An 18,255-nucleotide genomic window follows, 5' to 3' on the forward strand; every position below is an offset into this window, starting at 1 on the left:
TACTTAAACATAAAATGCCACAAACTGTATAGGGCAGGAGTCACCATAATGAAACACTAACAGCTTTTATTTTTGTTGCTGTTTTTTGGTAAAGAAAACATGTTCTAAGGGTAGCACAGGGTTAGAACTGCCTGTTTTCAATGATTTTTTTTTTTTTCCAGTTTCAAATAGCCTACCTCAATAAATTCTAAAAGGTTATTCTGATGATGTACAGCCTTAGGCATAACCTATTAACAAACAGTAACATTAACTTCCGAAACAGGGTGCATTTAACCGTTACATTTTTCCATACAGAAACACTGATAGCACTGTTTCAGCCACTTGGATTTCATTTTGAATCTGACAATCACCAAAATAATTTGCTGAATTCCAAGTGCAAGGTCTGTTGCTTTTATGTTGCACTAACCTAAAGGAATGGAGCTTGAGTACAACAGAACAGCAGAATGAGCTTGCTAATTCTGAGAACTAGGAGATTCATTTTTAATTCATGGCCTTGGCTCACATGGCAACAGAACCACTGTGAGACAATGGATACGGAAAGCTGCAGTGCTATTTTATGTTCACAATAGGACCTATCCCTGGGGTCCAGAAATGGCAGGATTACTGTCACATTTCCTCTAACTATAAATAAAATTATATATTAGGGCCGGGCATTGTGAGTCTTGAGATTCCTCTACATTTTCCTCATTAGCTAAAGTTTACAACTGTCTAATCTAAATAAAGTGTTGTTACAGTGTATACACAGTATATATGCAATTAATAAAACCAACATCCTTCTCCATTTATAAAATAAAAAATGTCTGGTAGTTGTTGATGTATGTTGATGACAATTCCATGTCTTCCTTTCCTTTGTAAAAACATATAAACATGGAAGACTTTGCATATTTGTACCATTATTTGTTTCAATGTAATGTCAGCTTTGTTACTCCTGCAGACATGTACTGACACTCAAGCAGGTTCCATAAATCTGTGCCAGATTTGAAAGGGGAAGCCATAGAAAAAACTTGGCAAAGACACTGGAGGAGGAGGTTTATAATCCCAGTTCAAAGAGAAGGTGTTCTGGGTTGTGGTTTTTTTAAAGTATCTTCCACCAAGGGGTCAGAAAGCAGGCATCACAGGCCTCTCCTCCTCTACTTGAACTGCTTAATTTCAACACTACTCTGAAAGGGAAATACACTGTATCTTTTCTCAACACCTGTGCTTCACAGTAGTGGAGACACATACAAACACATCTTGATTGTTGTGAAAATATGTATCTATATTTATATACAGTGTGTGTGTTTGTGATACATACATGTGATTTTTTTTTTGTTGCTGTTGTTGCTGCTGGAAGACAGCAGCACAAACCACCTATTTCTCTAATTCCACTGCAAAGTAATCAGCAAGTGTACCGGTTTCTGGTATAACTCCTTTAAATGCTGGAGAAGATCTCAACATGCATGACATGAAGGATATTTCAGGAAGTACAGGACATGAGCTCAACACACTCCTGACAAATTACAAGAAATGGCTCCAGCTGCTACTTGGGTTTTAAGAAATGCTTCCCATGTCCCTGTTCAAGCGTTTCTCGAGTTTGAAACACTGAACAACTTGGCAGAGAAGTTCCCAACTGGCGTGCTGTAGCTCCTTCCCATTTTCAGAGACAAGCCCTATTTTTCCCATCTGAGATCCAGGCAGTATTTGCTAAGCCTTGTACAGCAGGGGCCAAGGAGAGAAATGTCTTCTGGAAACACTGCTTCTTGTGATGACAGTTACAGAAAAAGTTTGGAAAGCTGGGATTTCATAGAAATATTTTTCACAAATGCAAGTTACTATTTCCTACGTGACAGTCCCCACTGGCAGAAGCTGCCTGCCCCCAGGAGCCGTACATTTTACAACCGAACAGCAGCTAGGAAAAGAGATGTGGCCTTACTTTCTCCTTGCGCCAGCTTTCCACGACCTCGCCGTCGGTGTGCGCGCTGTCGAGGACGGCCAGGCTCCGGGACGAAGCGGCCAACAACCCACCAAGCCGCTCCGCGGCCTCCTCCAGCAGCGCGGCCTGCGCCGAGAACTCCCGCTCGGACAGGGTCCTCTGGCTCAGCACGTCCCGCAGGCTGCGCTGGCTCCGCAGGGCGCTCTCCTCCCACTGCTCCCAGTCCGACCGCAGGGCCTGCATCTCGGCCGCCAGCAGCTGGCACCCGCCGGCCGTCGTGCCGCGCTTCGCGCCGGGGGACAGCGTCTCCACTCGGCCCAGGCGGCCCGCGCCGCTCTGCCGGGACTCTACCAGCTCCTGCAGGGAAATATCGCCATGGTAACCCGCCGAGCTGCCACCGCCTCCGCCGCGGCGGGGTGGGCCGTGGCGTCCAGCCCGCACCGAGCAGCGCCCGCACAGGGCGGCGGCAGCGGTCCCCGGAGAGCCGCCAGGCTTCGAAGGACTGCCGGAGGACGGGTGCAAAGAAAACTCGGGCGACAGAGAGAGGGTGCGGGCTGTGCGCTGGGCAAACAGCGCTCCCGAAACTTTCGTACGCTGAAGTTTAGGGGAGAAAGAACAAACTTCCTTGAAAACTCTGTTTAGGTTAAGATCCACAAGTAGTTAACCGCTGTGATCTGTACAGAAGCAGCACGGTATGTAGCTGCTCATAGTGTTAAAAGCACAACTGTGCTGCTCAGAAAAAAAGCCATTTACAGCCGTGATCTGTGATGTGCCAGAATTGGTTGCACATGTCTCTTTTTCCTTTTTTTTTTTCCCCCCTCTCTCCAGAAGTGAATTCTTTCTCCAGTGTCCTATTTCAATCTCCCACATGCTACAAGGGAATCTGGAGAGTTTTTAGCTTAAGAGGCTGGAGAGTATAAATATCATCCCAAACAACACATGGCCAGACTAATGGTATTCATTCTTTTGTTAGTCTTATGAGCTAGAAACTACTGTCTCCTTCCTTTCCCATTTTATACGTGGGGAGTTAGAGCACAAAGGAGACTGAAAACTATCTGAGAGTGTACAACAAATCTGCAATTTGATTTTGGGTATCCTGAATCTTCCCCTAGAAGCCTGTTCACTGGCCCACTCCTACATGTTTAGGAGCAGAGGGAAATGTTGACAGCACGAGTAGCTGAAAGTAAACATCAGGCATGAGCAAAACATTCAGTCTGCTTTAACACTGCATGCAGAAATACGTAACTTAGGCACTCAAATATCTCAGAATAGATGCTGGAGTAAGGAAAGCACACAAGGGAGGCAACACATTTCTGCTGTGTTTGGAGAGAACAATCCTTGCACTGCTTTATTTCTGCATCTTTATTTCGCGCAACTCAGGAAAGGTTGTTTCCGACTGATTCAGACAACTCTGCTCATGGAGACAGCATCCTCAGCAATGAGGACAGAGCAGTATTCATTAATCAGCTAAGTCACATTCTTCTGTGATGCCACTGGGCTTCTGACCTTGCAAATTGTTTCCATGTGTGCTGTGGCTAATTCAGGTCTGATTGTAGGGAAGCAAAAAAAATCATAGCTCAGAAAGCTTGCTTTCAGTTCACTGAAATGTAATCACCATTGCATAGGATCATAGAATGGTTTGGGTTGGAAGGGACCTCAAAGATCATCTAGTTCCACTCCCCCTGCCATGGGCAAGGACACCTTCCACTATACCAGGTTGCTCAAAGCCGCATCCAGCATGGCCTTGAACACGTCCAGGGATGGGACATTTCCTATTTCAAATACAGAAAGAGTAAGATCCCACAACTTACTGTCTCTAGCCTATTCTAGAGCATAAGGTCTGAACTGCAGAGGAAATCATGAAAGGTAACTTATCTTACATTGATTTTAGCCAGCTTTTTCTGTATAGTTGATGTATCTCCAGATGCGTCTGACCAGCGGTGCAGCTCTTCCTTTGCAGACTGAAGCCAGTCTGTGAATTCATGCACAGCATCAAGGTATAGCAAATGATCCTTCACGATATCTTCCACTTTCCTCATTTTTTCCTGTCATTCAGATGAAAAAAAAAAAACCCAACCAAAAACAACCCCCCAAAAAAAACAAAACAACAACAAAAAAACCACAATGTTAATAAATTGCTTAAATACTGTTCTACCTTTAAGTAGCTTTGGTTCAAGCACAGGCATGTTCTGCTGGAGCAAAAGATGAAGCACCCTTCTGGAAATATATGCAAAAATGCACTTTAACATGTCCTTTTACAACGTATGTATTGTCTGATAGATAGATATCAAAGCTGCAGCTGTGACAACTCTTTCTCAATACATGCTTAAGATACTTTTGCAGGTCACCCATGAATCCTCTCAGGGAGCTGTGTGCTGCCAGAAACAACTCTTATTTAGGAGTTTCAAGTCTCTACAAATGGGAAGCAGAGTCAAAGGTATGTTGCATATGAAGACCACAAAGGAAGACTTCTGCTGTTCGAAAGTGTAAAAGGTTCTTATGGTGCAGAGTCCATTCTAATCACCAGATCAGAAGATCCTCCACCCCAGAGGATGCTTCCCTCGACACAGGCATACAGCAGCTTCCTGGCTCCTTTCTTAACTTTTTAATGTAAGCTTAAATCGGAGCCAGTTTATCCTTACTATGAAAAGGTGAAACAGCAGACTGGTCTGGCATTGCCTTTAGTCTGGCTGAACAGGTTTCTTGCTGTATTCTTGTGAGCTAACACTCACAAATGTTCATCAAAACTAACAAAAATGAACTGAGCTAATCAAAGAGGTTTCTACTCCTATATAAATACTCTAGATCTAAGCATCCTCAAACCAGTTTCGAACTAAACCACTTATGAATTACACTCCAATTATTTTTAACTTTGAATAACTCAACATTTAACTAATGCTTTTAGAAATTAAGTTAGATTAATAAGCCTTGCTGTTCTCTCTGAAAATAATCATCATAATTTCTCAGAATGTCTCAGACCAACTAGACAATGGATGGTTACTAGCTAAACAAAGATGACCTGAAGTTAATCCTCAGAGTTTTTACATCTTAACGCATCTTATGGAGCAACAGAGTAAGAAAATGTCCACATGCACTGGACTCTAAACAAAATAAATAGTCCTCTAGGGAAACAAAAGAACCCCAGAAACGGCAACATGCACCTCCTGTTTACATTGCTCGCACCATCTCAGGGACCTCATGTATCTTTTCCTTAGAAACCAGAGTACCTGTGTAGCATGTGCAGTGCTTAGTGGCTTGAAATATCACAAAATATGGGCACATATCTCTCTGACAGTAGGATTTATCTTTCTGACAGTATGTTTTCTGCTCAGGGAAGCATTTCCCTTTCATTCTTCCCATTCTAGGTACAAAAAAGTGCTAGGAATGAATGAAAAATAAGTAGATGAAAATAAATCTGGAAAGACGTCAGAAATACTGTTGTATATATGAAACTAGGAATAAAATATACGGCCTTCACTTTTCAAAAATCAGAACCATACCAATTTCAATTCCCAATACTTTTTGCATTCCAGTGCAATTCCAGTAGTAATAAACTGTTTCCAACTTTTTGTTAGACTGAACCAGAACAAAAGGCAAGATTATTCAAACACAGTCAGTCCTTTAGTTACTAAAACATTATGAAAATAAAAACTTTAGCTATATATACAGATGTCTAAACATTTTACTTACTTGAAATTGAGATCTTTGCCTTTATCTTACCTTGGCTACAGTTGTGATGTCATTAAACTGTGTTTTTAGTTCTTCTTGAGCTGCTTCTCCAAAAGACTCATCCTCTGTTTTTTCATACAGTTCCACGGCCTTTTCAATGAGTTGCTGTAAATCACTAGAGTGATTCTCTATCTCAGAAACAATAGCCTGGAAGTGGTCCAGCTGAGCAAACTTCTCCTTCAGACCAATCTGTGGTTCTAAAGGCTGTTCCACTTTGTGATCCAATTTCTCTAACCACTGCTCCAGCTGGTTTTTCCTTTCCAGATATTCATTCCACTGGCTAATGACAGAATCTAGGCAGCTTACATTAAAAGAAACATATACAGTACAAGTAAGAACTTCTGATTAGTCTGGGGAAAAAAACCCAAAACTACCCTGCTTATAGCATAATGTTATACTGTCTCTTGCCATGTACAGTCTGTTTAGAAAATGCTTTTTCCTCCATCTTGCTTTAGTTTTCTATGTCAGTTTACATCCAAGTTAGTAATCCTCATTCCACTGGACTTAATGATAGACATGAGTTTGTGAGGATCTTATTCAAAACATAATGGTCTAACCTAATCTAAGGACAAGAGGAAACCATCTTAATAAGCAAGAAAGATTATTTGGAGTAGATATTAGGATTTTTCTTTTTTTAATTAAAAAAACATACTGATAGACAAAATTGAGAAAACTTCCTAGAGTTTTGTAAGGAAGAGGTAGATAAATATCTGTCACATGTTCTTGGTCCTGCCAAGTACATGTTCAATAACTCAGAAAGGCCTTTCTAGGTTTTTCTCTGTATGAATTTCTATGATTTCTCTTTTAAAATTACCATCAAGTACCATCCATATGAAGTTTGATTAATCTGATAGGATCAACTTGTCTTTTTTATAGAAGTATGTATTTTTTTCAGGCAATTTTGACTCTGATAAAGCAAATTTCCCCTCACATACTAGTAATGAATAAATGGACTCCTATGTGCTGTAAGGTACCACACTTTGTAAGCAGGGTTTGACCTGTGTTTTTCAGGGAGTTTTACCTCTGCCAGTTCACTGAGGTGCTGATGATGTCATTCCATACACCCTTCAGTGTCTGTAGCTCGGTTTGTATCACCTTTTGTCCTTCCTCACTGCTGCTTTTAAGTGCTTGTTCTCCTTTGCCAATGGCCATGTTCAGCTTAACTTCACCATCACCTTTGAGTAAGAGGATCTCCTTTGAGGCAAAATAAGTCAAAATATCAAATTTAAGTGAGAAGTGTAATTAATGTAATACCTGGCATTTGTCTGTATTAAACTTCATCCTGTTTTTCATACTGCACCTTGCAATTTGTTGAAATCACCTTAAATTGTGATCCTCTCCTTCATAACTGTAGTAAGGATAAAATACAAAAACATTTCTCTTCCACTAATGTGGCCCACAGCCAATATTAACCTCGATGAGTAACCTCTAGTTGTATCCTTCTTTACCTGAATTTGTGTCAGCCGTCTCTCTAGTGTGTCTTTGCTACCAAGAGTGCTCTCTGATGATGCCAGTTTATCTTGAATCTCTTTCAACCATAACCACATACTCTGCAATGCCTCCTCTAGAGTGAGATGCTCTTGGAGTGCAAGCTGACATGTTTGTAGCTTCTTCTTGACAGTTTTGACCATGTTTTGATAATTAGTGAGATGCTGAGAAGCCAGGCGTACTTCCCTCCCTGCACCATGGCCTTCTTCGTTTAAAGTCTGTGCCATTTGGGACAGCTTATCAAAAGATTCCCTGAAAGAAAATAATGAGACTGAAAATAATTTTCAGAAAGCATATGATATTGCTATAGCAACTATCAGAAGTTATGAATGTTACTGACACAATCACCTACGAGTTCATAGTTAGTAGAGAAATCAGCTGGGAGAGACTGAAAGGAAATATAAGCAGTGTGTTTTGATTAATATCTTTACTTGTGTACAGTGTAGTTTCTTGCAGGTTTTGGCACTCAGAATGGTCACACTGAAAGCTTTGTGTTGCACATTTAAATTAAAAGCTAACTTAATTTTCTTTTCGGCTGTCAGACTTTCCAATTCTATTTGAACTGCTACCTTTCCAATTCTATATGAACTGCTGTCTTTGTCAGGTAGGAAGGCATAATGGAAATATCAGGACATTTGTCCAGGATTAGACACTGACTCTGGGGTTTAGTACAAGGATCGGTAAAAGTGATTAAAATTCTGGGTTTATACAGCCTCAATTAATTTCCATCTACTGAATCACCCTTCCTGATACCCTGTGATTACAGGGAATTTCCATCAGACCAAAACGTCTTGCATCGGTCTCCACACGATAGGTAGTGACTGGGTGTTTCCTTTTAGCATGTTGTGTGGCTTGAACAACTGACTACTATTTATGTTCTGTCTTCACCAACCTAATAATAAAAAAAAGAATTTGAAAACCACTGTGCACTAAAAAAGGCAATTACTTCATCGTCTGTTGGCTAAGTCTGAGTTCTAGAAAGATTTCACAGCCAATGTGGATGTTATTTGAGCTCTTTTATAAAGTTAGCTATATGTGAAAGGGATTTGTGCTAACCTGGTTGAATCTGAGTGTTGCAGGTCAGAAAGAAAATTTTAAAACTGATACAATGATAAGTGCCATTTTTACTACTGATTTTACAATCAATATTGTTAAGATTTTTTTATTATTATGTTTTTCGGTTTCCATTTATGCATGCATTAAGATAAGCTTTTTTTAATAAGAAATGTATCATCATTGAATTTTGGAGATGGCTCCAAATTCCAGTCTCCTTAAAACTGGAAGTATCTGGATTCAGCCTCTTTTAATGGAGCATGTTGCAACACCTTTCTCTTTCTTCCACAAACATGCTTTACCCCAAAAGTTTAGTTTCACTGTTGCTTTAGCAGAGGAAAAAATTAGAGTATTTTAGGAAATGTGTTTCATACTACCTTGAGTTCAGTAACTCTTCCAGGAACTTTTCAACTTTATGCACCTCCTTTTTCTTCTCAGGAATAAGCTGTTTGTTCTCTCCTAATGCTTCTGCGCTTATTCTTTCTTCCATGTCACGTATCCACAAGCCGAGTTTCTTGTGCTGATTTTCAAAACTATTAAACAGATAAATACTCCCTTAAAATTTTTTCTCAGGTGGAGTGAAGTTAGTAGAAGTTGATTCAGTTCTTTCAGTATCCACAAGACCAGGAAAATAAAGCTAGGTATCAATTTTACACTTTGAGAATAAGAGTTGTACACAAAACATAATTCCACAGTGACTGCTAATCTAAAAATATTCAGCGACTCTCTAAAAATGTTCAGCAAAATCATGGGAACTACAGTGAGAACAGAAGCCTCCAAAATTTAAAGTGACAGTGCTTTTATTTATTACTAGGTTCTGTAAAGACAGGCCAAAAGAAAGCTTCTTCCAAATCCTCATAATGATATAGTCTAAGTTTAAAAAAATGGGTAAAAGGGAGCTTCCACTCAGTACTGACACAACATCTTAAAAGTTGTGCTTTTGATTTCTCCAACAGAACATAACTGGAATCTCAAGCACTCAGAACTTGGCAAAACAAGTTCTGGCCCTAAGTTTTAAAACCTTTCCCTTACATGAAGGCACACCATCTCATCTTGCTGTTTTATCCATTACTGCTACTATTACTAACTTTGCTTTAAATTAGAAAAAGTTTTTAATCTAATTAACCTAAAAATACTCAAACTCTAAAAATTCCAACCCTGAGTAATAATACAGCAGAGTTTTCTTATTAGGTCCTTAGGAAATATGTCTGTGTGGAATGGGACAGGACAGACACCAGCTGTGTAAAAAGCATACTATCTTCAAAACCCAGGGCAGAACTTGAAAATTCATCACACCTTTTCCTTCCAGGCAGTTGCATTTAAATTACGGAGAATCCAAGTGATGATTTGGGATTGCACGAGTTATGCAGATCTACATATATGATCCTGACCTGGAATTATCTAACCAAAATAATACCCTTGGAGCAAGATCTCAAAGGGTTGACATGTTTTTATCAGAGAACTTTATTCTGTCTTAAACATTTGCAAAGAAAAAAGCAAACAGGACCAGGGTAACTAAAAATAATTTCAAATTGTTCCCTGTATTTCTGCAGCCAGACAATTTCATGCAGTCCACCTATAACTGATATTACTCACCTTTCCAGGTGTGAAGCACACGTTTCCAGGGACTTCTTATCACTCAGACACTGGTTGAGGAATTCCTGTAAGTTCTGGTTAGACTTCGCGATTTGCTCCTGAATATGGCTCACAACTGGTTTAGGTAAGCAAGCGGACAAACTTTCTCCTTCCTTGCGTGCAGCATCTAATTTGTTCTGTCCCTCACTAACAGAATCCAGCACACTCTGTGTAATAAAAGAATACAGTTTAAAATGCATAACTAGATTTAATAACTAAAGGTAAGTAATATTTCTATTAGAAGTGGTCAGTTTTCCCCAAGAAGATGAGGCATGTCTAGCTATGGGAAAAGTTCTAAGCAGATAGTTCAACTAAATATTTATTAAGCAGTGCTACAATTCACAAAACTAAATTTTCCTTCTTGGTCCCAAGGTAGTCCTGTTTTTGTCTGGACAGTTTACTCATGTCCTGAAGATGTTATACATTCCAAGAACCAGGGCTGTTTGAAGTAGATGTGCTGCTATTTGTGTATCAAAAATCTGAATAGATAAGCTTTGACATGACAGTGACAATCTGAAAGACTGAATAAGCAACCATATAAGAAAACATAGGAAAATAAGAGAAAGAAGGCAAAAAAACAAAAGGGAAAAAGGACTGAAAAACAGAAACAGGAATAGTTTAGTTACATATATATCTTCCAGAAATTAAATTCTGATCTCTCAGAACAAAGAACACAGTTTCCACTGTACTCTCTCTACAGTACATATTGCTGTCTCCAACCATTCTTACATTACCTTTTTGGAAACAAAACCAATAAATATTATAACATCTACTAATTATTTTAGAGATATATGGCTAAATATAGTTAAATTGCTAATTAATACTTTTTAATTGTTCACTATACCTGCAAGTCATGTAGCTTTGCCTCTATGGCTTTGCTGTCTCCAGACCTATCAGATGACTCTTTTACTGCAGCCTTCACACCAGAAAACCAATCCTGGAATTCTTGCATTGAATCTTATTCAATAAAAAATTACAGAGAAAAGAATATTTTTTTTTAAGAAGCAACATTATCCACAATACTATACAGCTGTCTTCCACAGTCCTTTTATTCTTCAAGAACAGTATGTGAAAGCTAATAGGATGAGTATCATTACCTTCAATGACCTTGGGGAGTGGGATTCATTTCAGAAAAAGTTAGATGTTTCCACTGTAAACATCCAAATTTAAACAGTCACACTAGCTTCTCTTTATAGTCAATGGGAAAAAATAGGCATTTTCAGTCCATTATGTATGTCCCAGTTTAATGTATAGATAGTATCTGGATTAATATCTTAATATATAAGATTTAAAATTGCCTACTTCTCTCCACTGACTATCCAGGGATCCCAAGAAATACTCCAGTTGGGGACATTTAAGCATCTCCATTTGGTTATATAAATCTCTTTATGTCAAATACACAGTGTATCTGTGCAATAGAAGTACATAATAAGAGTGAAGAGAGGTGGAACTGGGCTTGCCTTTCATGCATATGCATACATGGTTAAAGTTGAATTCTGTTATAGTAAAACACTTTGTTTCATAGCAGTTATCAAATGAACATTTGCTAACAGGACTTTTGAAAGGCTCCATACAAAAATAAAGTTGCAATTGCAGTGACATCACTGGAAACTCTGGCAGATTCCAGAATGATTCATGGCTGTGGGCTAACGGTTCATATTAATAAGACTGAAGACTCACCGAAGAAATGTTTTTCCAAGGACTCTTGCATGCTAGCCTGTGTTCTGCAACAAAGCAGATTTACAGCTTCATACTTCTTTATTAACGAAGTGACAGTGCCACCAAGAGTTTCCAGCTCTACAGAATGGTATTTGCGACACAGGCTGTTGAGGTTCTCACGGGTTAAGTCAATGCGGCTCTGCTGAAGTTGGAGGTCTTTTTGTGTTTCCTGAAAATGAAGTTACAACACAAATATGACATTTGTAAAGAAACAGAAGAGCCCTCTCTTTTCCTCTTCCCATATGCTCTTTCCTCCTATGGTCTATTGCAAGTCTAGACACAATGAAGGGAAGAATTACTGGTGCACATTTCCTAAATTTTTCAAGTGAGATGAATCCTTGAAACTAAAGAGCCATCACAGAAATGAGAGAAATGCTGTTTCTCACGATTTACTACTCTATTTCTAAATAAATTTCAAGGCATGCTGAAGAACAATAGTTATTTTAAGCTAAGTCTGAATATACATGTGAGATGCAACAGGACACTGGTATTTGGTGGGATTTCTAAGTGAAAGAGAGTTTTCAACTGACTGGAGAGGAACATTTGTTTGAAAATTAAATTGTCCAGAAGACAGTCATTAAAATGTGCTCAAACCGAAAAAACATCCATGTGTTTTGTCATGTTATGATGATCATAATTGTGTTCAATCAAGAGAGCTCTAGGATGGAGACAAAAGAAGTGCTATACACAAAGACTAAGGAGGACTTCTGAGGTAGAAGTTTATGTTAAAATTAAGCTCAGTCCGGGGTCTTTTACTATGATAAGTTACTCATTCATAACCTATATTACAAAGGAGTAAGTGGACTTGTAAACATGCTGGAGCAATGACTGAATAGTTCAATGTAATAAAACCAGGTTTTGACACAACAAAGACTATAATATTCATTATAATATTTAAAAAGTTTTGTATCAAATCCAAAAAAATCAGGTTAACAAGTAGATCAGAACTTCAGTTCATTGGTAGAACTTAAAGAGTATCACTGCACTATTTGCTAAGATTTTAGCAGCTGTGCAGGACATATTATTAAATTAAAATTAAGTATAATGCTTAGTAAAACTCTGCTAAAAACTGAAGATCACTGCATAAGAAAAAGCGTATTTATTTTCTTCAGCACTGACCTTCACTTTATTTAGAGCATCTGGATCCAGGTTACGTGCACAGCATAACAGTGTTTCTTCCACTTCTGTTAACCAGTCTGTCATCTGATCAATAAACTTCTGTAACTGCATCTTCTGAGTACTAAAATCTTCCAGTGTCTCTTTTGCTGTCTCTGACGTTTCTTTGGCATGTTCCAACTTCTGCCTCAAATCTGACTCTATAAACTAAAATCAAAATGTTAGTTATTAAAGCATTTAAATAAAGCATTTATTATGGTGAATGTTTATTGATATAAATAGAAGACAGGAAAGTGACACAACAATCATTTTACTCTCTTTACATCTATGAGTAAAGATACTTACATAAATAAAACGTGCCAACCATTCAGGATTAAGTTTTAGATATACTGTATTCCAAAGAAAGGATACTAATTTATAAAAATCTAGACTGCAAACTGTTGAAGTTATCCACTTCTGAAAAATTAAGCAGTTGCCATAAATTTGCCATATATACAGAACATGACCTAAACGCAAATAACTCCATAAAAAGCATACTTTTTTCTTTTTCAGAGAAAAATTAATTAAAGAAATATGAAGAAAGAATAGTTATGATACATATAAATAATGTAATATCATCTGTCACCTTAAAAGAAAAAGGCAGTACAGGGGAGACAGAAATTTCAGGAGGAATTTCTTAGTTATTTGAGCACAGTCTGTGATTACCAGTATATTTATTTTACCTGGAGATCTGCAGGAGGCTCTTGACTATGGATCAGTTCTTTGAGATCTGAAATTTTGGAACTAAGCTGCTCCAACTTCAGCTCTTTAGCCTTGATTTCAGACTGTAAAAGAGATGTGGTCAAAGTTGCATGGCAAACTACAGGAAGGTTTTAGACCTTCAGAAGGATGCTCCATCAATTGCAAAAATGAAAGAAAATGTAAAAAAAAAAATTTTAGCAACACCATCATTGTACTCGGTTTCTTCCCTAAAAATCTCCCATCTCTTCTCCTTTATTAGACATAGTTCGGAGATTTTTTTTTATCCATCCGTTAAAATAACCACACACATTTTTAAAATTCAAAGTGCACTAACAGCTTTTGTTTCTTAAAACCAGCTGAATAAAGATGGGAATGCAATTGTTTATTTGACTGGAAAAAATCTACTGTGGTTGTTAGGTTCCACTTAACGGCACACAGCATATAATACATGTGCTTTCTGGTTTTTATTACAAGGAAGTGAGCTCTCAGAAAAAAAATTAAACACAAAAATAAGTTTTAACCTCAAAAGGGAACTAAAATGTTCTGCTATATATGCACTGACATATCTGGACCTTGTAGTTATTATAGAATCATAGAATAATAGAATAGTTAGGGTTGGAAAGGACCTCAAGATCATCTAGTTCCAACCCCCCTCCCATGGGCAGGGGCACCTCACACTAAACCATCCCACACAAGGCTTCATCCAACCTGGCCTTGAACACTGCCAGGGATGGAGCACTCACAACCTCCCTGGGCAACCCATTCCAGTGCCTCACCACCCTAACAGGAAAGAACTTCCTCATATCCAATCTAAACTTCCCCTGTTTAAGTTTTAACCTGTTACCCCTTGTCCTGTCACTACAGTCCCTGACGAAGAGTCCCTCCCCAGCATCTCTATAGGTCATATAGATCACAGTTATAAAGAAAATATTCTACGTATTAACCCCCCCCCCCCCAACTAATAGGAAAGTGAAAGAGAAAATAATCATTTATATAATTATAGTTTTTAAGTATTAGGCAAGTAATTGGTGTGTTTATCCTATTACCCAAACTTGCTTTCCCAAAAAAACTCAGATCACTCCAATTAAAAGACTGGACAGTCGATTTCAGAAACTACTGATTTTTTACTTCTGCTGAAGTTGTCTAAAATTTCCATCAGTTTCTCCTGGAACAGTTCGGTCCAATACCATGCTTTTTGCAATTTTTGTGCTTGTCAGCTAGACACTGGGTTAGTGGTACCACTGCTTGAACAGGGGATACGGTGATCTACAACACAGCCTTGTCTATATGCCTGATACCACTTGACATTTTGGTCTAGAACATTTTTAACACTGATTTATGGGTAAGCACCTGGAAGTCTTTCAGGAGAACCTCCATTCTCTGACTGTTACTTAAGTTGCTGATGCCTTCATTCAGTTGAGAAACAGACTTATTACACCATACATCCATTTCATCTCCAGTTTTGAGGATGTCATCCCACAGAGACACGCTTACACTCAGACGGTCGATGTTGTCTTCAATTCTTTCAGATACCTTTCAGGAGAGGAGATGTATCAATACCATTCATAAATTAATTTTAGATTTATTTTGCAGCCAATTGTAAGACAAATGCATAAAAAATGGTTAGTACATCTAGGGAAAATAATTTTCTTAGAATTAGGTCTAAGTTCTGAATTCTAATTTTGGTTTAGTTACCCTGATCATAAAATTAACAAAAATCATACGCGAATGTTCTAAATATTTGTGTATTTTTTACTGGGAAAGTTTTATGTTGAAATAAACTTCATCTTTAAAAATAGCTAGATTTATCTTTCTTCTGTAATGCAGGAATTTCCTAATAAAATTGTATAAATATGACAATATAAAATATTAGCTTTTATATTATCTTTCTCTGCTATATCTTTCTTAACATACATCTTTTACTGTGTAGCTTAATACAATTTACTGCCTAATTTATTTAGTCCACTTTAGTAAAGTAATACTTTGTAAATACTTTAATAAAGTAATATATTAGTTGAGAAAGCAATCCAAATTTACACACAGAAGTGTGCACTGAGCAAATTTATACTAGTAACATTCATACATTATTATAAGACTTTGTTTTAAATCTATCAATCAAATTGATGTCACAATTTTGTCATACAATGGATGTCAAATCCCTATGATTAACCCTTTGAGATATATCCTTCAAAGTAAACTTAAGTAAACAATTGTACTCTAAGATCCTAAGAAAATACTAATACTGTAACCTTAGCTCAATTTAAAAACTGCGTCCATTATATAAATACCAGATTCTTACATCTAGCCATTTGTCCACAATACAGTTCATGTCTGTTTTTACCGCAGTGGAGTCACAGCTATGTACTCTTTTCAACTCTGCTAACAAATGTTTTCCTTTATTGGTGAAAATATCCAGCTCTTTTTGTTTATCGCTCAGTTCATTCTTGGCAGCTTCGTGCTGTGAACATAAATATTTACTTGTTTAATTAAGCCTTGAAGAAAGAAAGAAAAATTCAGTTCTCCAGGCACCCAACCCTAGCCCTGTGGTATATGTTATGCAGTTGATAATTCTCATTCAGCATGTCATCTCATATTTCACTATACCACAAAAAGCAGCGCAATGGTTTTCTCACGAGCATAATCAAATAGCATGATTTTTATTTAAAAAATAAATACTTAAAGCAGATAAGCGGGAATAATACATTCTGATTTTTTGCCACTTGGTAACCAGTTATCTTTAGGACTTAGGACATTTTTTTAAAAAGTATTTTTATTTTTCCCATTGTTCAGACTCTACATGTATAAATTGAATAATAAGAACCCATCATTGACTAACCAGTATCTAAAATCAGTTCTGGAATTACAGCAGGACAAATAGAGGGTGTTGCAAGCAAAATTTAGAATTGTAAAACCTGTCACTCCTAGATAGTCTGGAAAACAAAAGTACAGACGTGTTCAGAAAGAAATTAGTATCTTCAGAGCTACAAAGCCTGCAATTCTAGATGTAGGGAAATATTTTCAAATACTGTCACTGAAGATGTAACGATACACTGAGAAAGGATCATAGTAAGTATCTCAGTTTTTTCTTTAAGAACTATTAGTGATCAGCATTAGAGATAAGCTACTTATCAGGATGCAGTAGGGCCATGTGGCCATGCCTGTTTGTTGTGGTAGAAGTTGTGCAAACTATTTATTATGCTCCAAATCCTTCAGGCCTAGATGTGGCCAGTATTGGAACAGGGAATTCTCCACTCTCCAAGACCCACATTAAGGAGAGGAATTATATGGAAGCTAAATGCATTTCTTTGTTAGACTGTTGAGCTCTGATCTGTCTTTCAGTTTCAGTTAAAACGTCTGTTATCAAAATGCCATAAATAAACACAGTTTAGAATGAGGTTTATACAGATCTCACTGAACGATTTTTAATCAAGAGCTCACTAGGCTTCCAAATGAAATTACTCTCTGAATGAAAGGAAAGAATATAACTCAGAACTGGTTATCCTGACAGGCTGATGGATAGCAGAATTTAGAATTTTAGGAACACCAGTGAAATGAATGGAGTGCAAGGATCCAAATTCCTTATCTCAATGGCTCAATGCCAGTACCAACATTGTACCCCATGGAATAAGTCATCTCAGAGAAAGAGACAGACATAACCCTTCTTTTGTTGACTTTATTCTATTAAAAAAATTACCCAATATGAAAAAACATTAAAGTATGTTGACTGGAAATATCCTCTTATACTATCATAATAATATATTCACAATATATTTTATATAAGGACCAGATAACTTATGCTTTCCACATAAATTAACATTTTGCATTTCTAGGTGTTAAAACTGTAAAAAGCAGCGATCAAAACACATTAATGGATCTCGCCAAATGCCTAAAAAGTGCAGTATTATTTCCTCATCAGAATCTGTACTATTTAATCCCTGAATATCAGTGTGACAAGATTTGACAGTAGATTCAAGGAGCTTAAAACACAGACCAAGGGCACCTTTAAACTTTAAAAAAACCCATCTAAATCCTTTAAATACCTCAAATGAAAATATATATAATTACCTTTGATAAAGTTCGCTTGATGTCTTCACGGTCCTTCCAAATGGATTTGATCACTGAAGCACTATCAGCACTGTCTATGACTTTCATTATTGTTGTCTTCAAGCTCTGATATTCCTTCATCAGATCAATAAGAATGCAAGACTGCTCCTTTCTGTAATGTGAAAAGTCTGTGTTAAAATCATTTGCTGTCATGTTTCTGAGGGAAAGAGAACATGATGTACAGCTTCAGCATGGGAAAATGAGGATGCAGTGCCAAACTTGTTTTGGGCAGCTAATATAATATTAAGTTTTGCAAATCACTGTGGGTTCATACATCACAAAACACTTCACTGAACAGCCAGTATATAGATCACCATTGCATATATATCAGATATCAAAGCAACAGACTTGAGTAAAAGACTGATTGATACTGGAATTTAAGCTTCTCACTTCCTAAGTTTAGCAGCTTACTGACTGGAAACCACATTGTAATGATGCTGGCACTCACAGCTCATTTTTTTAACTTGCTCCTTTAACATACAGTTTTTGTTTTGTTTTTTTGTAAATAGAAGCCCAAGTAAAGACAGAAAAAATTTATGTACATTGCGGATGATGTAGCACTGAATGAACCCAGCACTCAAGTTTACCCTGCACATTTAAAAAAGAACATTTGACGTTTTCTTTAAAGATAACGAAGAGGGAGATAAGACAAAGAAAAGGGTAAGATAAAACTTTCTTTAGTTTCTTTAGTTCTTTATCGACTTTGATTGATATACAAAACTGTCATATCGCTGATTATACATCGATGATCGTCACAA

The 18,255-nt window shown here is 37.5% G+C and overlaps 1 protein-coding gene across 1 annotated transcript in view; it reads right to left on the reverse strand.

Annotated features, from left to right (window-relative positions):
- SYNE1 (spectrin repeat containing nuclear envelope protein 1) overlaps nucleotides 1-18,255 on the reverse strand; it is a 295,836-nt gene that overhangs the window by 152,022 nt on the left and 125,559 nt on the right. The window contains exons 41-54 of the mRNA XM_065680584.1: nucleotides 17,459-17,609; nucleotides 15,693-15,851; nucleotides 14,744-14,926; nucleotides 13,375-13,476; nucleotides 12,656-12,859; nucleotides 11,498-11,705; nucleotides 10,662-10,774; nucleotides 9,779-9,984; nucleotides 8,560-8,715; nucleotides 7,090-7,381; nucleotides 6,663-6,835; nucleotides 5,633-5,942; nucleotides 3,793-3,957; nucleotides 1,913-2,269 (exon numbers count right to left, since the gene is read on the reverse strand). Coding sequence (XP_065536656.1) covers nucleotides 1,913-2,269; nucleotides 3,793-3,957; nucleotides 5,633-5,942; nucleotides 6,663-6,835; nucleotides 7,090-7,381; nucleotides 8,560-8,715; nucleotides 9,779-9,984; nucleotides 10,662-10,774; nucleotides 11,498-11,705; nucleotides 12,656-12,859; nucleotides 13,375-13,476; nucleotides 14,744-14,926; nucleotides 15,693-15,851; nucleotides 17,459-17,609 — 2,779 coding nt within the window. The remainder of the gene's footprint in view (nucleotides 1-1,912; nucleotides 2,270-3,792; nucleotides 3,958-5,632; nucleotides 5,943-6,662; nucleotides 6,836-7,089; nucleotides 7,382-8,559; nucleotides 8,716-9,778; nucleotides 9,985-10,661; nucleotides 10,775-11,497; nucleotides 11,706-12,655; nucleotides 12,860-13,374; nucleotides 13,477-14,743; nucleotides 14,927-15,692; nucleotides 15,852-17,458; nucleotides 17,610-18,255) is intronic.

The sequence above is a fragment of the Lathamus discolor genome, chromosome 5 (assembly GCF_037157495.1).
Source record: "Lathamus discolor isolate bLatDis1 chromosome 5, bLatDis1.hap1, whole genome shotgun sequence".
Lineage (NCBI taxonomy): Eukaryota > Metazoa > Chordata > Aves > Psittaciformes > Psittacidae > Lathamus > Lathamus discolor.